At 36.5% G+C, this 27,515-nt stretch overlaps 2 protein-coding genes across 2 annotated transcripts; both read left to right on the plus strand.

Annotated features, from left to right (window-relative positions):
- The first annotated feature begins 7,898 nt into the window (after positions 1-7,898).
- On the plus strand, positions 7,899-16,618 carry LOC131659973 (uncharacterized). The gene is made up of 5 exons (XM_058929079.1): positions 7,899-8,327; positions 12,082-12,132; positions 13,827-15,032; positions 15,230-15,777; positions 15,868-16,618. The coding sequence occupies exons 1-5, from the start codon at positions 7,899-7,901 to the stop codon at positions 16,616-16,618; spliced, it is 2,985 nt and encodes a 994-aa protein (XP_058785062.1).
- Positions 16,619-18,806: 2,188 nt separating this feature from the next.
- Positions 18,807-20,122, plus strand: LOC131659974 (uncharacterized). The gene is made up of 4 exons (XM_058929080.1): positions 18,807-18,896; positions 18,992-19,354; positions 19,717-19,839; positions 20,102-20,122. Exons 1-4 carry the CDS (start codon positions 18,831-18,833, stop codon positions 20,120-20,122), a joined length of 573 nt encoding a protein of 190 aa, XP_058785063.1. The 5' UTR covers positions 18,807-18,830.
- The last annotated feature ends 7,393 nt before the right edge of the window (positions 20,123-27,515 follow it).

Below are 27,515 nucleotides of genomic sequence, written 5' to 3' on the forward strand. Positions count from 1 at the left end.
CTTTGCAATATATTTGAATTTTCTTTGTATCGATACCTCCTTGTAAATAAAACTTGTTAATAAACTTAGGAATTAATTTTAGTCTTGTGTTTTTATTTAGAACTAATTGATATATGTGTGTTTGTGAATGCCAATTTGTTTGCTATAGTTCTCAATCTTCTTTGTCGCATATTGATTTTCCTTTGCTTATTCCATGTATGGTTTTCTTTAGTTATTGAATTGTATAGCTTTTATTATTTTGGTCCCTTAGACAACTTAGATTTGAATTTAGAATTTGTGCCCCATTTCATTCTTTTTTATTTTCAACTTTTAAAACACTTAATAAAAGGAAGATGCGAATCACATTAAGAAAGTGATAGAGAAGTGAGTGGGATTCATTCCCTAATCTGTTTCTCAATCGCTTAGTGGCATAGAAACGAGTGCGATTCATTCCCTAATCTGTTTCTCGGTCACTACTTAATGGGAGAGAAATGAGTGAGATTCATTCCCTAATCTGTTTCTCAAACATTAATTAATGGGAGAGAAACGAGTGGGATTCATTCCCTAATCTGTTTCTCAAACATTACATAATGGGATAGAAGTGAGTGGGATTCATTCCCTAATCTGCTTCTCGATCATTATACATTTTTATGTGATTCGAATCGCAGAGTAATTTCCCTTAAAAAATACACAACCAAAAACACTTAAAATACCTAACAATGGTTCAAATTAAAACAAAGTAGAGAAAGTGGTGAGTGGCCCGGTATTGGGAACTGTTCATCACTCATCTACCCTAAAAGACACAAACCAATCATTTCTTTTCTTTTGCCTCTTTGGCACCTAAGGGCATTGTTATTTCCGCTCGTACGCATCATAGGTCGATCCCTTATGCAAGAGCGTGAACGTTAACTCCGCCCAACTAAAAAACACAAAAACAAACAGAAAATCTTTAGCCGAGCTACGGTAACTCTGATTCCTGAAAAGGATACGTAGGCAGCGGGGTAGGGCCCATGCGAGTATAATTCTTTATTTTCCCTACATTTTGCATTCATCCGCATATAGGCTTAGACATAGATTACACCCTTTAGATAGAAACAAACATAGGTGGATACCATCGAGTACGATGGGCGTGAGGGGTGCTAATACCTTCCCCTTGCGTAACCGACTCCCGTACCTAGATTCTCTGGTCGCAAGACCCTGTTTCTTCCCTTGTTAGGTTTCCTGGTATTCCTTTCCCTTATGGGATAAATATATTGGTGGCGACTCTGTTCATTTTTCGCGAGCGTGCGACAGGTGTGAGGAAGAATTTGTTGAGATTCCGAGTGGAATGATACTTGGACGCAAAAGATGTCATGGGATTTAGAGTGAAACCAGGAGTATGAATGTTATCACGGTCTTTTGCTAGATGAGGATTTTGATTCAGAACGAGATAAATAGAAAGGTACGAGTATATTAGTGATTATGAAGTTGGAAGTACTTAACAGGTGTGTGATGCTAAGTGACCATGAAGCAGATTATGTAAAATGTTTGGATGTTGGTATCTCACTGACAAGATCCAATGAGAGGGAAGTGTGTGAGTTGTAAAGACTCAGAGTGAACTATTGGACTATGACGATGTTAATGAGTTTGAGTGCAAACTCGGAAAAGGACCCTATTATGTAGTAATGACGGTTTATGCATAAATATGGTTGTCGGCTATCTATTGACAAATTGAGGACTTGATCACCCTTAATCTCTTGTTGATAGTAGACGAAATCATATAGATAGGATGAGCTTGTTTGTTACCTTAATGGTTTAGGATATGATGGATACTAAGCCGTGAGAATAATCACTCACCATGTTGTATGAATTTATGAAGAAGTGAATATGAAAGAGTGCAACATATTGGACGGTGATTTAAGACGGGTAATCAGAGTCGCGGAGCGAAAGTGTTATGCGGAGTAGTGTGCGAGTACTACTCGTGGGCAGTGAGGAATTAATATGTCGGAAGCCTACATAGAGAATATGTATTGATCTATATGTTGGATTTATAATCTAGTGGAGGTAATGATGTCGTATCGAAGAATTAGGACTATTTTGAATAATTTCCAGGATGACGAACATGTTATTGTGGATGTACTTAGCTAACGAGTATGTATTCAGCGAAGTTAAGGCGATGAGTGTATACTATATGATGCTATAATAATTCTGTACTATTGTAAGGTATTATTGTAGATTTCCAGATATAATGAGGAATTATACTCTATGAAGAATGAAGCTTATTTAATTCTTAGAGAAGAGCGGGACTCGATTTGAGCTATTTTGTAAGCAATGGTATATTAAGGCTGATGAGTGTGATTATAATTACTTGTGTGTACTCATTCTGATGGTTAGAATGTTTAAATAGAGGAAGTAAATCAAGACTTTGTTTTTGAGTGCGAGTAAGTGTTGCTAAATGGTAGATTAGTACCATGTATGACAAAGAAGGATTATGGAACGAATGAGTAAAGAGAGTTGGAATTGGATAAAACTGAGAAATCTAATTAGTAATGATGATTGTAATGAGTAATCAAATAATGCAGAAAAAGCGGAATGTAACATGTTGGATAATTACTGGTATGACTTGAGAGGAGTCAGATAATTGAAATTCAATGGTATAGGAATGTTATTATCGAGCGCTTGAAGGAAGCAGTTGGTGAAAAGTGTAAGTGTTATTTCATCGCTCAGATGGAAAAGTGTGTCTAAGGTTGGTACGTTATGTAGATGGAATGCTTTACTGCAGTGTTGATCGGGTGTGGTCATACCATGGTTGTGTAATTATATTACTCAGTTATTGGGCGTATTGTATGAGTCGGACCTTGACGCTCCATTGTCGTTAACCTTGGGAGATATGGCGAGTGGTACACCTTGGCATGGTCAAATGCGACGTAAGAGCTGAGATTGAATGCATGAGGCATGCTTATGTTGGTTATGTCAGATGAATTTCGAGGTTCGACTAAAAAGGTGTTAACTGAGGACGGGAGAGTCAGATGAAGGACTCCTATCTGGAACTTTTCACTAGAAGTATGTTTTCGAGGATGAAAACTCTTTTAGTGGGGGAGAGTTGTAACACCCCATATTTTCTAATTTTAATTTAATTGGAAATTTAATTAATGATTAGAATTATTGGTGGTTTGTGGAAAATAAATTGGAAAAGAATGGTTTGTGGTACTGGGCCATGTGTGATGTTAGTAAGAAGGAGGTGTTAAGTTAGTAAAGCCCATTACTAATTTAATGTTATTTTTATAAAATAATAAGGAAATTGGGAAAAGAGAAGGTTAGAGGCAAAAGGGACAGAAGTCTGAGAACTGAAGAGTACGTGAAAGAGGAACAGAAGAGGAAGAGGGCTAATCAAGATCCTTGGCTAAGGTAAGGGGGGACTCTTCCAGTTAACATCTTTTATCGTATTGTAGATAATAGGACTGATTTAGATGCATTCTTTGTGTCAATTGGTTATATGCTAGATTGGGGTTTTGGGATGATTTGAGGGGAATTGTATGATTTGATGAATTATATGATTATATGATTGTTATGATGATTAAATGATCCTCTTTGTGTGTTATAATTGTGTTATAACATGTATGTGGCTGATATGGTGGTGGTTGAGGTTCATGACATAACTTGGTTTGGGTTTTGGGGATTTTGGGGTAAATCCCGTAATGCTGTCAATTGCGATGGGAACTCTGACTTTTGCCAGTTCGCGCCGCGAAGGTAGGTGCGCGCCGTGAAGGCGTAGTGATTTTCTCATTCCGCGCCGCGAACCTTTGTTTGCACCGCGATGGCATGTTTTCTATTCGTTACGCGCCGCGGACTGTGTGTGGCGCCGCGTGCTGTAGCGATAATTGTTTTCTTGTAAAAAGTTAAAGATGTGTAACTTTCAAACCGTAAGTCCGTTTTAGACGCCGTTTTGGACGTTGTTCCTTAAATTGAATGCTCTACCATATGAAATAAATAAAACAACAATAACTTGATTTTATTTTGAAAAGTACCATTTTCTTGAAATGTGGTTTACTCTGGTTTTGCATAGTTGATGAGGTGCAATGATTGTTGTTTGCATAACTGAATATGTGCAATGATGTGTGCTGTGATAAGGTGGTTTCTTCTGCTTGTTATGCAAATGGATGTTGCTCATGGTAAATATGGTTATCATGTGTTTTGATGAATGATGATGTAAATGCTCTGTTGTTGTTGGGTTGATTTGTTGTACTTGGTACACGACTGTGAAAGGCGCTATTATTGTTGCACTGTGTGGTGGTTTATGCATACAGGCACATTAATGAATGATTTACCTGTCATTATGTTGTGGTTGTAATTGGTGTTTTTTTATACATATATTGTTGGTGTAAAATATGTATTTTATTATGGTTGAGAAATAGCATTAACTGTGTGTGGCTATTTATTTTGTGGTGGTTGATGATTATGACATTTGGTTGTTTAATGTTGATGATGAGCATGTTATGGTTGATACATGCATTTCATAATCATGTTGTGGGCTGTATCCCTTATGGTGGTGGGACAGCGGTAGCTAATTCCCATTGTGTGGAATTGGCGAGAGAAGTAGCCGAATCTTTATGGTGGTGGATCAGTGAGATGGGTTATCCCAGATTTTGGTACCACATGCATATAGTTGCATTTGCATTAGGCTACTTGTGTTATTATAACATGAATGGAAGATTGTCCAATGTTATAATATGTGATGATTGTGTAATGGTTATCATTTGTTTGGATGAATTATAGTGTTGTCTCTTGGTAATGTATTCTATTTGTTGTTGTATGTTGATGAGTACTTCCTGATAATCTGAATATAACGAAATTGGATGAATAATGTGACTATGATGTGTTATTGTTTATGATTCGATAACATTTGTTAATTGTGAATTAGACTCACCCTTACCGTTGATATTTTCAGATTGAGGATAGCGGCTTTTGGCTCGATGAGGATTAGCTCATGAGTCAGTTCGTTTAGTATAGCGTCGATGTCATACTCTGATATTGTAGCACTGGGGGAACGCTAGTTTAGAGTTGATAGTGATACTCTATTTTGTTGTTATTGGAGTAATTTTGTGAGATATTGCATAGATGATGTTATGCTTATCTGTTGATTAATGTTCCGCTGTATAGAAACATGATTTTATTAAATGGATGATTTGCCCCTAAGTGAAGCATGACAATTGATTTATGATAATTTGTTTTAAATTGAATTGTGGCACCCTTGTTTTCATGTTTTAATCTGAATTATTTTATTAATTTCCGCGGGGTTTAGAAGGGTGTTACAAGAAGAACTGAAGTTCTCATGGTATCATGCTAGAAGCACTTCAAGGTCAGAAGACAAGAAGATGCTCTGCACCAAGCTGTTTGACTCTGATGATATTCAAACGTTGTTTACACAAACATCAGATCAGAAGCAAGTACAAGATGGTAGGCTACGCTGACTGACAAAAGGAACGTTAAGAGCTATTAAAGGCAACGTCAGTAGACACAGCAAAAGCAATGCTCGAGGCAGTTGACAAAAGAGTGAAACATTAAATGCAATGCTGTACGGATCACGCAACGCATTAAATGCTCCCAACGGTCATCTTTTCAAACGCCTATAAATAGAAGTTCTGATGAGAAGCTAAATACAACACTTTGCACAAACATACAGAAACGCTGTCAAATTCTAAAAGCTCTCAAACTTCATCCTCAACCTCACTTCATTACTGTTGTAATATCTTAGTGAGTCTAAGCTTAAACTTAAGAGAAAAATCACAGTTCTGATAATAGCTTATTAAGAAGCATTGTAACTCTTATAAGAATTTGTTTACATTCATTTGTAAGAACTAGAGGAGATCAAGTTGTGATCGGATTCTCTAGAAAGTCTTAGAGGGTATCTAAGCATTGTGTTCCTAGAGTGATCAGAATACTCTAGAAGACTTAGAGGTTATCTAAGTGGAAAACCATTGTAATCTTGTGTGATTAGTGGATTAAATCCTCAGGTGAGGTAAATCACTCCAAGAGGGTGGACTGGAGTAGTTTAGTTAACAACGAACCAGGATAAAAATCATTGTGCAAATTGTTTCTATCTTAAGAGTTTTAAAACTACACTTATTCAAACCCCCCACCCCATTTCTAAGTGTTTTTCTATCCTTCACAACGGTTCAAATCGACCCCATATATCATCATGATCATAAATATATCAATAGGAATCGTTTATGCAACATGAACTATGGATTTAAAATTTGAACGAAAAATAAAAACGGTGATGCTTGGATAGGACATATGGACGTTCATGTAGCTTCAAGGATGGCGGGGTCTTGCTTCTGGGAGTCTCCCGAGACTAATGGAATGATTGAAAACGGCTAAGACTTGCTATACCAGAAAATTTCTCTTGCCCTTATCCTTGAGTTTATTGTAAGTTTTGTTAGGGTTTTCTTCCTCTCTTTTTTCGTCCCCTAATCTTCTGGAACCCTTGTGCTTTTATAAGAGATTGAATTAGGGTAAAATTCTAGGCCAGAATCCCTTTGAATCTTTAGGTGCAAGTTTAAGAAAATTAATTTGTAAAAGCTTCCCATGTTGGCCAATTTTCAATCCAATCCTATTAATATTATTTGCACGGAATTGAGTGTAAAATATGATGATTATTTGATTGGATTTGATTGGAAATTATAGCCAAATCAAATCCCTTTCATAATTCCTTGATTATATGATTTTAATATCTTTTTAAGTGAAATAAAAATTCAAATAAAATCAAATTTTTATCTCAAGTTCGTGGCAATTAGCTTTGATACTTTGGATGACTTGTGGATGAAGATTGAATCAAAAAAGATTGGGCCCATTCGCAAGAAAACTTATTTTGAAGCCTTTTTGTTTCACATTTTTCTCTCAAAAATTATCCAAATTTGACAAGGCATATCTCCCTCAATTTTTGAGGTATGGAGGAGTTCTAGGACTTTTTAGAAACCTTGAAGAGTACTCTAACCAATGTTTTTGGTCTCATGTCAAAATAATTGTCCATGCTCCTTGTGTGCTCTTTTGAAAAAGATGACTTTTGGTTGACTTTTGAAAAGGACCTATAATGTTTTGATCCATATCTCTCAAATGAAGCATTTTTAGACTTGGCATGTGATATATAAATTTGTAGAGAATTCAATTTCCTTTAAAATGAGCTTTGGATGGAAAATTTCTGATGTTCCATGTGAAAGTTATGGCTGGTCAAAGTTTAGTTGACTTTCTCCTATGAAAACCCTAATTTAGAAACTTTTGAAATTGTTGATTTCTGATATTTCCTTGATGAACCATGATCAATCCTTGATCAAATGGTGAATGATACTTCAAAATAAGGATGTTGACAAAAAATCAGGAATTTTGACTGCACTTTGACCACAGTTGACTTTTAGGTCAAACTAGTCGACTGTTGACTTTCTGAGCAACTGAGTGACCAATCCTTTGAATTAAGGCCTGAATTTTGTCATGGAGATAGTTTGAAACATCATAAGCCATATTCGATGCATTGGAGCCTTTGATTCATTGGTTTTCATTAGAGAAATCAAAACCCTAATTCCTTGAGTCATTGTTTTAGGAGGGTGTGTCTTTGAGTCATTATGCCTTGATCTGAGTTTGAACAAGAGGAATGAGATGGGAAAATTTCGGGGTATGACAGAGCGAATCATTCGTTCATTTCATTGGATTGTGCTAAAAGATTAGAATTCGAAATATCTGATATTAATGGAAGTATGGTTATTGACACTCCTGCGTCGGGTTCAGTAAATGCTTCTTCTGCTTGTTTGAATTTTTCGGTTGATATTTTTGGTAGAAAGTTTGGGATGGACTTAGTGTGCCTTCCGTTGGAACAACTTGATGTCATTTTGTGTATGAACTGGTTGGAATTCAACCGGGTTCATATTATTTGCTCTACAAAGACAATGATCTTTCTTGAAGAGAGTAGTGCTGATGATTTGGTGATGAATACTAAGCACGTGAATGAAGCGGTTAAAGATGGAGCTGCCATGTTCATATTATTTTCATCAATGGAAGTGAAAGGGAAAGCGGTGAGTAGTGAATTACCAGTAGTACGAGATTTTCTAGAGGTTTTTTCAAAAGATCTTAGGGAGTTGCCACATGAGAGGGAAATGGAATTTACTATTGAATTAATTCTTGGGACGAGTCCTGTGTCAATGACACCTTATCGCATGTCGACATCTGAGTTGGATGAATTGAAGAGTCAATTGGAAGAGCTGCTGAAGAAGGAATTTATTCGTCCTAGCGTTTCGCCATGGGATGCGCCAGTGTTGTTGGTAAAGAAGAAAGAGGGTTCGATGAGCCTGTGCATAGATTATAGACAACCGAACAAGGTTATGATCAAGAATCGGTATCCATTATCGATAATTGATGATTTGATGGATCAACTGGTTGGAGAAAATGTATTTAGCAAAATTGATCTGAGGTATGGGTATCATCAGATTCGAGTGAAGGCGGACGATATTTAGAAAACTGCATTCATAATAAGATATGGTCATTATGAATATACAGTGATGCCATTTGGAGTTACTAATGCACCTGGTTTTTTTATGGAGTATATGAATAAGATCTTTCATCCTTATCTCGACAAGTTCATTATGGTACTTATGGATGACATTCTGATATATTCTAAGAACAAAGAAGAGCATGCGGAACATCTAAGAGTGGTATTAGAATTGTTGAAAGAGAAGAAGCTTTATGCGAAGTTGTCGAAGTGTGAGTTCTGGTTAGGGGAAGTAAGTTTTCTTGGTCATGTGATTTCCAAGAATGGAGTTGCCATATATCCTACGAAGTTTGAAGCGGTATCTCAGTGGGAAACCCTGAAGTCCACGTCAGAGATTCGTAGTTTTCTGGGTTTTGCGGGTTACTACAGGAAGATTATTGAAGGATTTTCGAAGTTAGCATTACCATTAACTAAGTTGACTAGAAAGGGGAAAGCATTTATTTGGGATTCTAAGTGCGAAGAAGGGTTCCAAGAGTTGAAGAAGAGGTTGACTAGTGCTCCGATCTTGATTTTACTGAATCCGATAGAATCTTTTATGGTTTATTGTGATGCATCATTGGGGGGTTAGGAGGTGTATTAATGCAAAATCAACAGGTTGTGGCTTATGCATAGTGACAACTTAAAGTTCATGAAAGGAATTATCCGACTCATGATTTAGAATTGGCAGCGGTGGTCTTTGTATTGAAATTATGGAGGCATTATTTATACAATTCGAGGTTTGAAGTGTTTAGCAATCACAAGATTCTGAAGTACCTCTTTGATCAGAAAGAGCTTAATACGAGGCAGAGAAGATGGTTAGAGTTTCTTAAAGATTATGATTTTGGGCTGAATTACCATCCAGGTAAAGTGAATGTCGTTGCTGATGCGTTGAGTAGGAAGTTCTTACATATGTCTATGCTAATGGTGCGGGAATTGGATTTGATCAAACAATTCCGAGATTTAAGTTTGGTATGTGAAGGTACTTCTAATAGTGTTGAATTGGGTATGCTGAAGCTGACGTGTGGTATTCTTGATGAGATTACAACAGGTCAGAAAGCTGATGTTAAGATGGTTGATAGATTGGCTTTGATTAACCAAGGTAAAGGAGGTGAATTCAGGATTGACGAGAATGGTATAATGCGGTTTGGTGATTGGGTTTGTGTTCCTGATGTTGCAGAACTGAGAAAGTGTATTCTTAAAGAAGGACATCATAGTGGATTGAGTGTTTATCCTGGTGCTACCAAGATGTATCACGATTTGAAGAAGTTGTTTTAGTGGCCTGGAATGAAGAAAGAGACTGCTGAGTTCGTTTGTTCTTGTTTGACTTGCAAGAAGTCGAAAATTGAACATCAGAAGCCGTATGGTGCTATGCGACCGTTGTTTATTCCAGAGTGGAAGTGGGACAACATATCTTTGGATTTTGTTTCTGGTTTGCCAAGGACAGTTAAGAATTGTGAAGCTATTTGGGTCATCATGGACAGATTGACGAAGTCTGCTCACTTTATACCGATGAGAATGGATTATTCGATGGAGAAGTTGGCTCAATTGTATATTGAGAAAGTAGTGAGTTTACATGGTATTCCTTCAAGTATCGTGTCAGATAGAGATCCAAGGTTTACATCGAGATTCTAGGAAGGTTTGCAGAAAGCGTTGGGTACTAAGTTGAGATTGAGTTATGCTTATCATCCGCAGACTGATGGTTAAAAAGGGAGGACGATTCAATTGTTGGAAGATTTGTTGCGAGCTTGTGTGTTGGAAAAAGGTGTTGCGTGGGATAGTTATTTACCATTGATTGAATTTATCTACAATAACAGTTCTCATTCAAGCGTTGGTATGGCTCCGTTTGAAGCTTTGTATGGTAGAAGATGTAGGACGCCATTGTGTTGGTATGAATCTGGTGAGAGTGTGGTAATTGGACTAGAGATTGTTCAAGAGACGACAGAAAAGATTAAGATGATTTAGCAATTTAACTCATTACTCAATGATATTATTGATTCCTTATTTTAATAATACAGCCAAGTATCGCTAAAGTATTAGTCTAATTACTTATACCAACAACATTTTTTTCCAATAGCTATTTCAAGACACGTTCCACCTAATTTAAATCCAGCGTTCTTACAGTCTTGAACGCAATTTGGACTGCAATCCTCAAAACAACATGAACCTGGCGCCCCAATAAAGAGGGATGCTTTGTCAAGCTTAGTTGTTGGATTCTTCAAACTAGTAACCAATCCTGAATCAAAATAATATGGATTCTTCAAGCGTAGACGTATGTTATAGAATATTGAATCTGGAGTGTAAAACTGTGGCTTGTACTTCAATTTCCATGGTTATATAACGGTAGATATTTTAAGCCGCAACTAAGAAACCGAGGCCTATAATTTTCTGTTCAAACTGTGGCCAAAACCCCAAAAAAAACCCCTCCAAAAGTTCCCTCCTTTTTTTTTAGTTTCCCTCTATCTTTTAATATTTTCTTTTCTATTTTTTTAATTAAAAAAAAGAAAAAAAATGAAAGAACAAAGGCATTGAAACGAGTCATATGAACAAAAACACGCACACTATCTGAAAACTCCATCTCCCAAAACTATCTGAAAACTCCATCTCGCTTCTCCGCTCCGCCGCTGCTGCCACCTCCATCGCTTACAGGTTAGATTCTTCATCTTCATCTCTGCTTTCATCTCTGCTTCACCTTCATCTCACTAACCTCAATCATCTCACGAACCCTAACCCTCTTCATCTCACGAATCCTAACTCTCTTCATCTCACGAACCCTAACTCTCTTCATCTCACGATTCTCTGTTCGTGTTCCTCATCTTCTCTATCGTCTCCTCTGATTTTGTCTGGACCTAATATATATTTTGTTTTGCAGTTGAGGTACCAAAGCTTCTGGAGGCTTCCTCTATTCATCTGCGTACGATTATCTGGGTACGATTCTCTTCTCTGTTCGTGTTCCTCATCTTCCCTCGTCTCCTCTGATTTTTTTTGACCTAATATATATTTTGTTTTGCATGTGAGGTACCAAAGCTTCTGGAGGCTAATACGGTAGGGTTTCTTTTTGACCTAATCTATGTTTAAACAAATTCTACTACTGATGTTTGGATACTGTGATTTGATGCATGTTTTGTTTTGACCTAATCTACTGAGGGCTTCATTTTGACCTAATCTCTGCATTGTTATATCTGTTGTTGTTATTTATGTTAGATTTTGTTATGGTGATTTGAAACTGAGAGAGGCACTGAGTTTATGTTAGATTTTGTTATGGTGATTTAGGTTAGATTTTGTTAGGGTTGAAAACTGATCTGGATTTTAGGTTGAGAAAGTATGTTAGATTCAAGTTAACTGCTATTTCCGTTATTTGACTGTTAGTATTGTTAAATCAAAAATTGATTTTCTGTTTGGGACGAAATCATAATGCTAGTTATGCTTAATATCATGAATTGAATTGAATTTCTTGTGATTATTAGAAGAAATTCTTGTTATTATGATATGTGTATGTGTATGATAATTTATGAATTTTACTCTGAAACTCTATTATGTTGCAATATACTATAGATTATTCATTTGAAGGAAGTTTGTAATTATGTATTTTTTGTTTGTTTGTTTAGGGGAGGAATATTCTTGAAACAGATCATCCAGAAGGTCCTTTTGGCACTAAGGTCAGTGTTCTAACTTGTTTCTGAGCTCACTTAGATTTGTGTTTGCTGCTGCTTTCCTCTGTGTTGGATTAGATCTTGCTAGAGTTGATTTTGACATGTACTTTGTAGCGGAATGATTTGTGTTTGATGACCTTTAAGTAGAAAAGGGATTTTTTGGCAAAACTAATCTTGCTAGAATGATATAACTGATTCTTGGCTTGGGATTTGGGACTAACTAGTAACTACTTTCAATCCACAATACATAACTTTAGGATTCAATGTTAAAACTGATTGTATGTTTTAGTGACTTGATTTGATGAACTGATGTGCCACTACTATTGTGGCTGCTGTTCATGCTACTACTTAGTAGTTTGTTTTCTTAAATTTTCTTGCATCAACTTATATTGGGTCCTATTAATGTTCGTGCATCTCGTAAGGAAGTGTCGCTTATGTTGTAATTAGTTGTTGTTTTTCTTTGGCGTAGAACAATTCAATTATTGAAATGTCTACTTTAAGTTTCGGTATCTGATATATATATAGTCTGTGCTATTGTATGTACACTTCTTGCTCTTAAGTGGCCATTCAGTTTACATACTTTAAGTTTCTATCAGTATGTAAACTAAAAATCATGAAGCTGTGGAAGTTTCTTATGCATATTTAGTGAATGTAGCAGAAAGAGAAAGAAAATATTATAAAAAACATGAAATCCTCCTTCTGGTATTTGTGTGTAACTGCTACTGAAGATTACTTAAAAGGCAGCATTTGTTTGTTTCAAACACAGGGCTATTGATTTTATAAATCTGTTATGAATTTGTGTGACTCTGTTATGAATTTTATAAATCTAATTTTGTGTATTATTAAGTTGCATAGCATAGCTGCAGTGTGGTTATTGATTTCTTTTTGTTATTGATACAACTCAATTCCCTCAAAGGAGACGAAGGAAAGCGACAACTGCATTTTATTTGTGTGTGACTCCATTTCTCTGTTTTAAGGTAACAATTTGTGTTCTTTTAGGCTTCACCACATAAATTTTAATACGTGGTAGTATATCTCATGGAATGTTTTGATTCATATGTATATGATTATATAATTCCGTTGCCGTCTAAAAATGATTTTTATAAATCAGTAATCATGTCAGTGCTTTTCTTACCTAATTAGTTGTATATTAGGTATATAATGTATATACAATAATTCTTGCAAAGATTCTGTCCCTGGCTTGTGTAGTTTAATTCCATTTATATACAATAATTCTGTCCCAGTAATTTTTTGGTTGCTCAGCACATGTTTTGGTACTGTTAGTACATTTTTTTTGTATGAATTCAGTTTTGAATGTGTTATGTGTTTTGAATGTGTTATGTGTTGTGTTTCAAATATATAGATTATCAAGTGATGGACAAAGAGTGGACTAAATTACCGTGGTTTAGTCAAGAGTACATCAACGGTGTTACTCGATTTTTAGACTTTGCCTTCACTAATGGAAGACCTCAAGGAGGTGAACTTCTATGCCCTTGTGCTAAGTGTAAAAATATATATTGGAAAACCAGGGATATTATTAGGGATCACCTAATAGCCAAAGGTTTTCTAGACGGTTATGACGTTTGGTTGCACCATGGGGAGAAACTACAAAGGTCTATGGAAATTGGTGATGGGATGGAAGATCAAGAGGGATCACATGATGACATTCCTGGCTTATTGCATGACATATATGGAGATAGGCAGAAGCACACGGAGTTGATGAAGGTCCCAATGACGAGGCTAGAACGTTTTACAGTTTGATTAAAGAGGCGGAACAAGAACTGTACCCTGGATGCAAAGACTTCTCTTCGTTATCATTCACGATTCGACTCTACTTGTTGAAATGTCTCCACGGCTGGAGCAATACGTCATTCACTGCCCTATTAGAATTATTGAAAGAAGCAATGCCTGATTTGAACATTTCGGAATCATTTTACAAGACAAAAGCCATGATAAGTGGTTTAGGCCTTGATTATAAGAAGATAGATGCATGCCCAAACGATTGCATGCTATTTTGGAAGGAGCATGAAAAGGAAAATTCCTGCACTATTTGTGAAGCTTCACGGTGGAAACAAAATGCTGCAACTGAAGGATGCGAGTCTGAGCAACCAAAAAATGACTGTAGAGTTCCTGCAAAAGTTTTGAGGCACTTTCCGTTGATTCCTAAACTACAAAGGTTGTTCATGTGTTCAAAGATAGCTGAGTCAATGAGATGGCATGAAGAAGAGCGCTTAAAGGATGGAAAATTGAGGCATCCTGCTGATGGTAAAGCGTGGAAGGACTTTGATGAGCTCCATCCAGATTTTTCTAGTGAGTCCCGCAATGTAAGACTTGGCTTAACGAGTGATGGGTTTAATCCATTTAGGACCATGAGCTTATCTCATAGTACATGGCCTGTCTTGATAATGGTATACAACACACCACCTTGGCTGTCCATGAAACCTGAATATACAATGTTGTCATTGTTGATTCCTGGACCAAAATCTCCAGGAAACGATATCGATGTTTACCTCCAACCACTGATAGAGGAGCTAAAGGAGTTATGGGAATCCGGAATAGAGACATATGATTCTTCAATGAATCAAACTTTTCAAATGCGTGCAGCTCTTCTGTGGACAATTAGTGACTACCCTGCTTATGCTATGTTGTCGGGATGGAGCACAAAAGGAAAATTGGCGTGTGCTTGTTGTAAATCTAACACCAATTCGTTATACCTCAAACACAGTCATAAGATGTGTTATATGGACCACCGTACCTTTTTACCAAGAACTCATTCTTGGAGAGACGATGTCAAATCATTTAACGGAGAAGAAGAACATAGGACTGCACCATCCATGTTAAACGGGGCAGAAATTCTTGAACTCTTAAAAGATTTCAATAATGAATTTGGGAAGAAAAAGAAGAAAGTTGATGGCCCGTGGAAGAAGAGGTCAATTTTTTTTGAGTTGCCTTACTGGGCTCAAAATACATTGCGCGATAACTTAGATGTCATGCACATTGAAAAAAACATATTTGATAGTATTGTTGGAACTCTTTTGGACATCATGGGGAAGACAAAAGATCATATTAAAGCCCGTTATGATTTGCAAGAAATGGGAATTAGAGAAAGACTTCATCCAAGGGAGATTGGTTCCTTTTTCCGCTCTCTATGTTAGAAAGTTATACAAGTGGAAGATTTAGATTACCTAGAAATGAGATTGCAGAGATACTTTGTCAGTTGGAGATGATATTTCCTCCAAGTTTCTTTGACATAATGGTTCACTTGCCTATTCACCTGCTAAATGAAGTTAGATTGGGTGGTCCTGTTCAATTTCGATGGATGTATCCCACCGAAAGATACTTGTGTAAACTTAAGAACTATGTCCGCAATAGAGCTTATCCTGAAGGTTCTATTGCCAAGGGGTATCTGGCTGAAGAAGCTATAACATTTTGCTCAAGGTATTTGCATAGCAATGTAGATACAAGGTTTAATAGGAAGAGTCGGAATTATGATGTTACCGATTCACTTGAAACAGATCCGGATCATTACTTTACAACTGCCGGTCGTCCTTTAGGGGGGGTAGGCAAACCCTTTCATCTTGATGTGAAATCAAAGGATGATGCCCATCGATACATCTTATTCAATTGCAATGAAGTTCAAATTTACATCAGGTAGTACAATAACTATTTGTCCTCCTATGTATTTATCTACTAATCCTAAGATTAGAGATATGTTAACATATAATTTGTTGACTTTTGTAGTGAGCATGATCAAAGTGTTAATTCAAACACTAACAAAAGGAAGTGGACCAAGGCCAAAAGTCAAAGTAAAGAATTTAGTGAATGGTTTAAAACTCGTGCCCAGAATGATGATGTGCCATTACAACTTGAAAAACTTTCTAGAGGTCCTAATTTTGTTGCAAAGAGGTATCTAGGTTATGTCATTAATGGATATAGGTTCCATACTAGGAAACGAGATACAAATCGCAAAACTCAAAATTCTGGCGTAACTTTAGTTTCACTAACTTCAAGTTTCGCTAGCTCCAAGGATGGAAATCCTAGGACAGAACCCATCACATATTATGGAACCATTGTTGATATAATTGAGTTATACTACTATGGAAATTTCAACTTTGTATTGTTTAAGTGCGATTGGTTTGAGGTTGAAAAAGACAAATACGGACTTACTTGTGTGCGTTTCAATAAGAAAATTTATCAGAATGATCCATTTGTGCTACCTTCTCAAGTTCATCAATGTTACTATGTCCAAGACCCTTTTGATCCAAACCGGCATTATGCTCTGCAAACAGTTCCACGAGATTTCTTTAACATTGCTGACCTGTCAAACTTACAAGCTAAAAGTGGAGAAAATAGTGATGGTGATGGTGAATTAAATTGGGTTAGGGAAGACATACCTGCAACAATAGCTGAAACACCTTATGAAATGAATGAAGCTGAAAGTGATGGAGATGATTTTGATTATGATGATACCCTATTTGATTTCATGGACTAATGTCGATCTATTTCATTTCTGGTGTAATACATTTCTTTTTTACTTTCCATTTGAACTTTTCATGTAATGGTTTAATGAGCTGTATTCATTAGGAGAATGACAATATCATTAGAATTTCTGATGTAACTAATTGGATGTGTTGAATCTATTTCATTTCTGTTTTTGTAAATCCACTATGTGTTGAATCCACTATGTGTTGAATCTATTTCATTTCGGTTTTTGTAAATCCACTATGTTTTGAATCATATGTAATTTATCTTCATGTCCAGTAATTTGTGAGTTATTGTTAACTGTTTGAATATTGCAAATTAGTGCTGATTGGTTAAACTTTGTTTCTTTTAATATTTTCCATGTTAACAGAAAATGAAGAAGGTTTCAAACTTGCAAAAGAAGACGACTGCCGCACAAAAGGGTGAACAAGTTACCGCCAATTTTCGGTTGCCTCTATTTAGATCCAGTGCTGAATTGGCTAAAAAGTATGATATCAAATGCGAGATGGTAAATAATAATAACCTTGAAGGACCTAGTAAAGTAGGCATCCGACCTCCTTTTGTGCCTGCATCTAGGGAACTATTCAACTTATCTAAGTTTGAAACTGCTGCTTCAAGGATTGATAGTTCGGCCGATGTGTTTTATCCAACCAAAATGAGGACAAGGTAGACAACTCCCAGAAAAGTAGGGGCTTAATGTACTGATTCAAGGACCATGCAGCAAGTGAATCCCAAAATAGGGCCTGAAATTGCTTCAAGGACCAGGCAGCAACTTACTAAAAAAACAGGGCCTGAAATTGTTGATTCAAGGACCAGGCAGCAACAAGGAAATGATAAGCAGAATCCTTCAAGTGCAAAGCAGCAACAAGGAAGTGCAAAGCAGCAACAAGTTTCAAGTGCTAAACAACAAGTTTCAAGTGCTAAGCAACAAGTTTCAAGTGCTAAGCAACAAGCTTCAAGTGCGAATCAGAAACGTCCTTCAAGTGCGAATCAGCAACGTCCTTCAAGTGCAAAGCAGAATCCTTCAAGTGCAAAGCAGTAACCTAAGGAGAAACGGGTGGCTGACACTGCTGATTCAAGGTCAAACCAGAATCGTATGAAAAGGGCAATGATAGAAGTTGATGGAAATTCCGGGACAGAGCAAGGAAGTGGCTTGAAGAAGACAAAACGAAGCCCAATGTGTAAATCGACATCAGTTGAAGAATTCCTCAAAGAAAATGGGGAAAATAGTGAAGAAGATGAATGTGAGAATCTTGAGGAAGAAGAAAATATGACGGGTGAAGAAGAAAACACTCAGCAAAATGGAAGTAAACAAACTGAAGGTACGTACTAAGCTTCGTGTCATGCATTATTCTTTATTATTGTTTCATTCAAATTTATATCCCATGCTAATTATATTTTATCTAACACAGGGGCAAGTAAGAAAAGGACACGTGGACCAACTAAATGTTTGAAAATCCATGCTAGAAAGAGTGCGGATCGTGAAGAGGTGGTCTTAGACGATGATGGAGAACCTATTGGACCCAATGATCGAACCGTGACAGATTTGAGTTGTTTCCTTGGCACTGTCGCAAGGAATTCAGACTTGTGTCCCTTAGTTTATACTAACTTCAAAGCTTTGAAGAAAGCAAACAAGGACCGTATATGGGAATTTGTCACTGTAAGTGGGAATTTGTCACTGTGTGAATCTAAATATAAGTTATGTTCCTTATTTACTTGTCACTAATTTCCTTTTTTGTTGTAGGATAAATTCATTATCCTTGAAAATGGAAGTAGAGCGGTTTTCTCTCGCATTAATGATGCTTGGAGGCGTTTCAAGAAAGATCTCAAAAAGAGTTGTTTTTTAAAGTACCTGAAGTTCATTTCAAGCAATTGATATCCTATTGGAAGAACAATAACATCCAAGTAAGATAACAATTAGCAATTGATCAATGCTGTCCCTAATATTTAATTCTGTAATTTAACATTTGCTGTCCCTAATTTTGCTGTTTCTGAATGTAGAAAATTAGCAAAATCAATGCTGTGAACAGAGCTAAGCAAAAGTATATGCATCGGATGGGCCCAACAAACTTTGCGAGGATTCGTGCAAAACTGGTAGGGTGTTTATACATCCTTCAATTTACAATTATGTATTGGTTGAGTGATTCATATTTTGATGTGTTTATTATCAACCAATGTAGCATGCTAAGAAAGAGGACGGAAAGGAAGTTAGCCAGGCAGAGATGTTCATTGAGACTCGACAAAGTCGAAAAGGAAAACAGCCAGATGAGGAAACTTCAAGTGTAATTGTAAGCCACGCAGATTATGCCTTTAATCAACATTTGCCTTTAATCATTTATTTTTCTAATGTGAATATTTTCTAATGTGAATATTTTTTAATTAGTCTAAGCTTCAAGAATCAGTTCAGAATTCAACTGAATCTGAGACATTTAACTCCTTGTTTGGGAAAGAAAAATCTGGACGAGTTCGTTGCTATGGAAGAACAATAACACCTACCATGCTTAAAAGAAAAGAAGAAATTCTGGTTATTAAAAGGCAGCATAATGATGAAGTGGCTGGCATGAAGAGGGAGATGGATGGTATGAAGGCGCTATTTAAGACAATGATGAAGCAACAAAACCCACATATGAGCGACGACGAGATCTCTAATTTGATGGCAAGTGCTATGGGCTGTTCCATTAGTTCTACTGCTGCTCCTGCTGATCCACATTCGTCTGCATCAACTCATATTCCGCATTGCGAACAGGTATACTCTAAACTACAAAAATTGCAGCATATGGCACTGTATAGGGCACATAATTATCAAGTGTTTTCTGAAATTAGAAACTGTATTAGGGCACTGAATTATCAAGTGTATAGGGCACTGAATTAGAAACTGAATTATCAAGAATTAGAAACTGTATAGGGATCACATTAAGAAACTGAATTATCACTGAATTTCTGAAATTGTATGGTTATCATGGATGAACAAGTGCAGGGATCACATTAAGTGTTTACTCGAATAGTGGAAAACTGATTTTATTAGTGTTATTGGTTTTACAGATTTTAAGCATCTTGTTATAGTTTTACTGTTGTACAAATTTTGTTATAGTGTTATTGGTTTTACAGATTTTAAGCATCTTGTTAGTGTTATTGGTTGGTACAAATTTTGTGAATGCTAGTAACATTGATGTAATTCATTTTCTGGTGCCAATTAAACTGAATGCTAGTAACATTGTTATAATGTTATTGGTTTGTACTATGTGGCCCAATAGTAGATTTGATGGCAAGTTTTGAAGCATGTTCATATGAATGTGGTTTGGTGATTTGTTTGGCAGTGATTTTTTTGGTGATTTCATTCTGAAATATGTGTATGAAATAGGGAAATGATTCTGAAATAGGTGTATGCATGATTCTGGTGGTGATGGCCTAAAATTGTCTTTTGATTCATGATTCTATTTTACACAACCATGACTAGTACACTTATGAATGTTGAATGATATGTTTATTGTAGGGTGGAGAGGAAGCAGATTGAGATGAAGATATGGAAGAAGCTTGTGATGATCATGAAGATGTGGAAGGAGGTTGTGCTGAAGATGTTGAAGAAGGTGGTTGTTCAGAAGATGTGGAAGAAGAGCAAGGAGAAGATGAAGAAGAATAGTTGTTTTATATATGTTATCTAGCCCAGTTATTAGAACTTTTTTTGGTTATTTTGGGATGACTCTTTTTTGAGAGAAACTTGTGGTTGTACAACTTAAATAGTGCAGGGATCATGGATGAATAACTTAATATGGTTGTTTTGATTTTGAATTTGGGATGAAAAACTTAGTATCCAACTATTATTAGTGGATGAACTACTATTAATGTTAATTTTATTGTTAATTTAATATTGATATATATTTATACATATATATATATAAATATATATAAATATATATATATATATATATATATATATATATATATATATATATATATATATATAAATATATTTATGTAATGATACAGAAATAAACCGTGACAGATAACTGGTTTAGAATGCGTAACATATAACAACGGTTTTAAATAGGTGGTCATAACCAAACCGTGGCTATATCTTGAACTAATATTGTGTCGTAAACGTTAAAATGAAACTGTGGCTTTACCATATAGCCACAGTTTTTAAGTCATGGCAAGTACAAACCGCGGCCTTAATCAAGCTACCTAAACCGTGGCCTAAAAAAGCCACGGTTGTAAAAAAGGCGTGGTCTATACCAAAAAACCGTGGACTTTACTTTAGGCCACGGCCGTATACTCCACAGTTGGATTTCCGTGGCCTAAGCGTTACGCCACAGTTATTTTGCATATAGCCTCGGTTTTCTGGGCGTGGTAGGAGGGCTTTTTTCCTGTAGTGAAAGAGAAAGTATAACATAAGGAATTGGTTGGATCTTTCGAAATCAGATTTTTAGAGAATGGAGTAAAGAGAGACAAGTAAGAACAAATTATGTCCATCTTTAACAATTGCATTTTCGTACTCTAAGAATAGCCCTGACTAAACAGGTCATAACTTTCTACTTATAACTCTGATTTAAGAAATTCTTGAAGTTCTAGAATCTACACGAAATTTCCTTTAATTTTCATATAAACTTTATGTTAGGGAGGTCTGTATTGAAGGAGATAAACATGTTTGAAGATGAGGAGCTGATGCTGATTTTAGGAAAGTCATGCATGCGGGTTTGACACTATTGGTGGTACAGTTTTGATCATAGGAGAACCTTGAGAGCACCATTATTATCCTCTTAAACTCTTCAACACAGAATCTTCAAAGCTTGAGGTGAGTTCCATAGTTAGGAATGTGGGTAGGATTTGGGAAATTGCATGTTCAAGGGTTTAGCTTGTGATCAATGTGAGGCATGCATAATTAAACAACGGGTTTGAAATTTTGGTAATAATTGACTCTTGCAAGTTGATAATTTAAGAATGCATGATGATATAACTTTTGCATATGATCTTTCTCTGTTACGATATAAATATGTACTAGTTTAGAATGAATTTGTATGTTGGATGATATCAAATTTGAGAAGGGTTTGAAGTTAGAACATTTTGGGACTGTTTTATACATTAAAAATAGGTGTTTTTAAGGCTGAGGTCAGTAGAAATCGATTAACCTATGATGGAAATCGGTTTCAGTCAAAAAAATTAGATTTTTGGGCATTTTGCATGCAAGAAATCGATTACCCATATGTGGAAATCAATTTCTTGAGACTGCGTTGGAAATAAAATAAATGCTGAATTTGAAAATAGCTTAACTACTGGAGTTTCGTAACTCGGAATTAAGTGTGGTCGGAAGTGTTGGAAAGCTCTTCGAATTCTCTATCATGTAGTGAAGTAAGAGAATTGTTTTATTCCAAGGATTTTTAGGGTCAACTTAATATTCTAGCATGTATATATGATATGGTTACTACGGAGTCTTAATGGAACATTTTCCAACTTTGGAAATTCATAACTTTCGACTCGTAGATCCGTTTGATACCGAGTTTATATCATTAAAAAGCTATTAATATGTATTATCTAGGAAATATATGATCGGTATCATATTGTTACTCTTCGACGTATCTGACGCCCATTCAAATGAATGTGGTAAACTGAATTTTGTGAAATTTACCCCAAGAGTAATTGATCGGTAAAATAGCAAGTGTACTATTTTGCCTCTGTAGTAATAAAGGGGAAATTCCCCGAATGTCGAATATCAAGGACTGCTTGACGATACAGAGTTTTATCAGTATTTCAATTAAACAAAAGTTATAAGAGGTTTGGTTTGGTTTTGAATAAAAAGCAACTACAATAAATAATTAAAGTACGGATGAATTAGACAGATATGAGTAGGATGCTAGGGATGGTGAATGATTTGATCATGCAAAAAATATAACTATATCTTGCAACAATGGTTTGTCCAATTGACTATCAGTTCTTAAGGTTTATTATTCCCAAGTCCTCAGGTAATAATTCTTTAATCCCTCAACCTAATCACTATGTCCATAGAAATTACGGTTGACATTAGGCATTCCAATATCAAGAATATTCTAATTATTGAGGGGTATTCCTAGTCCTAGGTAATATCTACTAAAATATGTTCTCAGACATATCATGAACAACAACTTGTCCGGCTTAATTGTATCACACAAAATCAATTTCCGTTTCTCCGACAGAAAAAGCAATAAAACAGTCAGAGAATAAATCAATATAGAACAAACCAAATTATCATTGCAAAAGTATAAATTTATTCATTACATATCAAAATCCACCCCCTAGCATTGGGGGGTTTAGCTACTCATAACAATAACAGAAAACATAGTTTGAATTGTAGACATTACAGATAAACAAAGGGGATCAGATCTTCAATCGCGAATGCTCATGGAAATCTTCAATCCTTGCTTAGAATCTGAGTTCTCCAGCTTCTCCAATGTATTTTCGCCCCCAAAACTCTCCAACCCTGTCCAAACGCATTCCCTTTCTTTTATTTCGAAGTTTCTGGGCTTTTCAGCAAAACGGCCTAATTAGTCACGTGTAGACGCGTGTGGGAACGCGTCTGTCCAAATGACACGCGTCTGGGGATGCGTCCTGGCAGGGGGGATGTTTCCTTTGAAATTTTGCACTCTTGAACACGTGTGGGCACGCGTTTTGGCCTGTGACACGCGTTTGCAGACGCGTTTGAGCAGAGGGAGGTTTTCTGGTTCTTTCCAAGTCGTGGGACGCGTGTGGAAACGCGTTTGCCCAGCAGGTTGCATATTTCCACTACCATACGCGTGTGAGGACGCGTTTCAGCAGCAGTAGGTGTTCTTCCAGTCCTCACACACGTGTGAGGACGTGTTTGGCCAGTGTTATGAACTTTTCTTCAATTTTTAGCTTTTTCGCACTGATTTTCTCCACTTCATTCATCTGAGTCTGCAAAAACTTAAACACACAATCAAAGCATAAAACGCAGAATAAAGAAATAAAACACTAAATAAAATACTTCAAATGCAACTAACATCAACTATAATTATACGTGTGTAAACCATTGATCAAACTCCCCCAAACTTAAACCGTTGCTTGACCTCAAGCGACAATTACAAGTGTTAATGACCTTCAGGGCACACCGGTGTTCATACGTGAGATATCCGTTTATATTGATCAAGAAACAGTTGGTCCGACATTCACATGAAGCGATGAGTTTCGATTACAACACTAAACCTTAAGCTCCCCTGTCGGATACCTCTCCAACTATGCTTTGCACTTATGTCTCTTTCCGATTTTTCTCCTCTTTCATTCGGACAATCACATTAAGGCACTGCATTGCTTATAATAATCATCAAATGCATGAGACAGATCAAGGCTTTTCATTTTCTCTTTCTGGCACCAAACGAGCAGCATTTGCTACCTTTTTATTACCGATGAAATTTTCAAACTTTGCAGTTATATATTGTCCTTTTGGACGACGTTTGGGAATCAACCTCCTTTGGGCTGAATAACCGGGTGAGGGTTACCCAACTTAGTGAGCCGGTTGCCTTTTACCGCCTTTTCATCATCTGGTGCCAACTTTATATATATATATATATATATATATATATATATATATATATATATATATATATATATATATATATATATATATATATATATATATATATATATATATATATATATTTTCTTCTCAACCAGTCATCACGCACGTGAATTTGAATTATGCCAGACTGTATCAATAAACTATTCGAGGAGTACTTCTCAGGAGACAAGTACTATGGTGCAAATCTACACGTTAGACTCGTATTTCATTTAGGGAACCAAGGGTGTTTAAACAAACCTCTTCTTGTCACATTATTCTGAACTTCCTGTCCTCAAACAATCCTCCCTTCATCTCTATATACTATTCTCGGTCGCTCCTTAAGATCAAAACACTTCAAAATAAAAATTTCGGTCAAAATTTGGGAAAAGTATGTTTTGTAGGTCTTACACATATTATAGTAGAATTATAAATTAAAATGCAAAGAAGCTTGAACGAAACATTGGCCTCAATGTTTTAAAACAAGCCCGAGACAGGTGACTCACAGAGGGTAATGCACTCCATAGCTTCCACTTGAAATGCCCATTTTATTTCCTGAAATAAAATAAACAAACAGACAAAGTAATTATTAAATCTGTGGTTTGCCTCCCACGAAGCGCTTCATTTAACGTCGCTTGGCTCGACGGTCCATTACCCTTTATTATGGAGGGTATTTTCTATTCCACACCTGGTTGCTTTTCACCTCCGCAACCAAAAACTCATGAAGATGAAAGGCATGGACAACTTTTCTCTTTAATTAACTTTCCACATTCTTCTTGACTTTTTTTTATCCTTTTTAGGACTTTTGATAGCTCCTTGAGTTGTTTCCACCCGAGAGGCTATGCTTGCAACTTTTTCTTGGAGCTGTTCAGGGCTTTTGTCTTTTTTCTCGCTTTCTGTCATACCACCAGAAGTTTGATCATTTACAATCTCCCTATGTTTCTTAACTCCTAACATCTTCAAGGTTACTTCTTCATCAAAAGATCTTAGAATTAGTGTCCCTTTTTCAATGTCGAGGTTGCAGCGGCCTGTCGATAAAAATGGCCTCCCAAGAAGGATAGGAGTTTCTTCGTCTTCCGGAATGTCCATGATGTGGAAGTCAACAGGGAATACAAACTTATCAACTTCCACTAGTACATCTTCAGCTACCCCATATGATTTCTTAATGGTGTGATCAGCAAACCTTAAATGTGTCTTACTCTCACTAATCTTTTCCAATTCAAGCTTTTTGAAAATGGACAAAGGCATTAAACTCACACTAGAACCAGAATCGAGGAGTACCTTTTTAAATGTTATATTATTGATAGTGCATGGTATCGCCACCGCTCCAGGGTCTTTCCTCTTTATTGGGATCTTTCTTGATGACGAGACTATTCCACACTTCTCAGTTGCAATTTTTGATTCTCCTTCCACTGATCTCTTCTTTGTCATTACCTCCTTCAGAAATTTCCTATACAATGGCATGTGCTCAAGTGCTTAGAAGAAGGGTAAATTCAGCTCTAGCCTTTTGAAAAATGCAGTAAACTTCTTAAAGTCTTTCTCTTTTGAATTCTTCTTTGTCACTCTGGAAGGGAAAGGTAGTTTGATCACCAGTTCAGCATCTTTCTTATTTTTTTCTTCAACTGGTTTAACCGGCGGTATCACAACTTCTGGCTCTTTCGGATTCTCTCTTATTTCCAAATCCACCTCTATTACCATAGGGTCATCTATTTCCTCTTTTTTCTTTTTCTGATTTTAAAACCTTTTTACTCCTTGTTGTAACAACATTAATCTTCTCTTGATCTTTCAGATTTTTCACAGTTGCGCTCGGAAAGTTACCTTGTGCCTATAGAGTGAGATGTTGTGCTATTTGACCCACTTGAACTTCCAGATTTTTTTATTGAAGCTGTGGTGTTCCTATGGTTGTTTCTCGTCTCTTCTTGAAACTGAGAGCATTGTCCAGCCAATCTCTCAATAGTTACTTCCCACTCTGCTTTATGAGGATTTTGTTGTTGATCCTTCCAAGAGAAGTTGGGATGATTCTTCCACCCTGGGTTATAGATGTTAGAATACGGATTATTTTGCCTCAAAAATTTGATTTCTTCAATTTGCTTGGGAGTTGCAACACAACACACAGTTTGGTGAGGGCCATTACAAATTTCACAGATCACAAGTTGAGCTTGTTGGATTTGAGCAACCTGTTGAGTACCTATATTCATAGTCTTTAATCTCTTTTCTACCTCTGCAGCTATCGCATCTTCAAGCCAGATTTTTGAGGTTTCCAGCTTAAGATCAATGATTCCTTTTGGTTTGCTACAACACCTATCATACAACTCCAAATGCTTATTTAGAGCTATTGCTTCAATGATTTTTGTGATGCCGGAGGCTGTTGTGAAATTTGTTGAGCCTCCAGCTACTGTATCAATCAGCTGCTTTGTTTTCATTCTGATCCGATTGACAAATACTTGCATCTGTTCAGTCTTGTCCATATTATGAGTGGGGCATGCTACTAGTATTCTTTTGAATCTTTTGTAAGCATCTCCTAAGGGCTCACCCTCCTTCTGCTTGAAGTTCAAAATGTCGTACCTCTTCCTTATAAAGACCGAGGCGGAGAAATACTCATTCAAGAAATCCTTCTCCATCTCTTCCCATGATGTGATACTGCCTGCTGAAAGAGAATAGAACCACTCTTCTGCTTCTTTGACTAATGTGAACGGGAACATTCTCAACTTCTTCGCTTCTTCTATATGCCCTTCAATTTTTAGAGTTGTGCTCATGGTCAAAAATCTCTGTAGGTGCTTGTTTGCATCTTCATTAACCTTTCAAGTGAAAGGTTTTCTTTCCAGCTAATTTATTGTGCTCGGATGCAATTGAAAATTGGCCGCATTTACCGGTTGGTTGACAATTGTGAGTCTACCACCCGGTGTGTTCATAGCACCATAGTCTCCGAGAAGCCTCTCAGGTGGAGGTGGATTCTCGCCCATAACTTCTTCTTCACTTTCAGAACCTGAACCTGAATGAACTGTGACAATTTCTTCTTCAGATTCCAGCTTAACCAACCGAGCTTGTCTACTCCTTGTATGCAAAGTTCTTTCAATTTCTGCGTCAAAAAGAAATTCAGCTGAGGCCTTAACTCGCATACACAGATTAGATAAGTATTAGAATTAGAAAAAAAAATAAAATGTGCAGAAAATAAAATTTAGTCTCAGAGCAATAAAATTCTAATTGAAATAAATATAAAACTCTATAATCTTTGGCAGTCCCCGGCAACGGCGCTAAAAACTTGATCGGTAAAATAGCAAGTGTACTATTTTGCCTCTGTAGTAATAAAGGGGAAATTCCCCGAATGTCGAATCTCAAGGACTACTTGACGATACAGAGTTTTATC

The sequence above is a fragment of the Vicia villosa genome, linkage group LG3 (genome assembly GCF_029867415.1).
Source record: "Vicia villosa cultivar HV-30 ecotype Madison, WI linkage group LG3, Vvil1.0, whole genome shotgun sequence".
Classification (NCBI taxonomy): Eukaryota; Viridiplantae; Streptophyta; class Magnoliopsida; order Fabales; family Fabaceae; genus Vicia; species Vicia villosa.

Excerpts from the sequence above, each read along its gene's own strand:
- LOC131659973 (XM_058929079.1), top strand. The coding sequence starts at position 7,899 with ATGATCTTTCTTGAAGAGAGTAGTGCTGATGATTTGGTGATGAATACT. Across the intron at positions 8,328-12,081 it reads ATTATAGACAACCGAACAAG|GGGAGGAATATTCTTGAAAC; the intron begins GTTATGATCAAG and ends TTGTTTGTTTAG. Across the intron at positions 12,133-13,826 it reads AAGGTCCTTTTGGCACTAAG|GCAGAAGCACACGGAGTTGA; the intron begins GTCAGTGTTCTA and ends ATATGGAGATAG.
- LOC131659974 (XM_058929080.1), top strand. The coding sequence starts at position 18,831 with ATGTTCATTGAGACTCGACAAAGTCGAAAAGGAAAACAGCCAGATGAG. Across the intron at positions 19,355-19,716 it reads ATATTCCGCATTGCGAACAG|ATTTTAAGCATCTTGTTAGT; the intron begins GTATACTCTAAA and ends TTGGTTTTACAG. Across the intron at positions 19,840-20,101 it reads ACATTGTTATAATGTTATTG|GGTGGAGAGGAAGCAGATTG; the intron begins GTTTGTACTATG and ends TGTTTATTGTAG.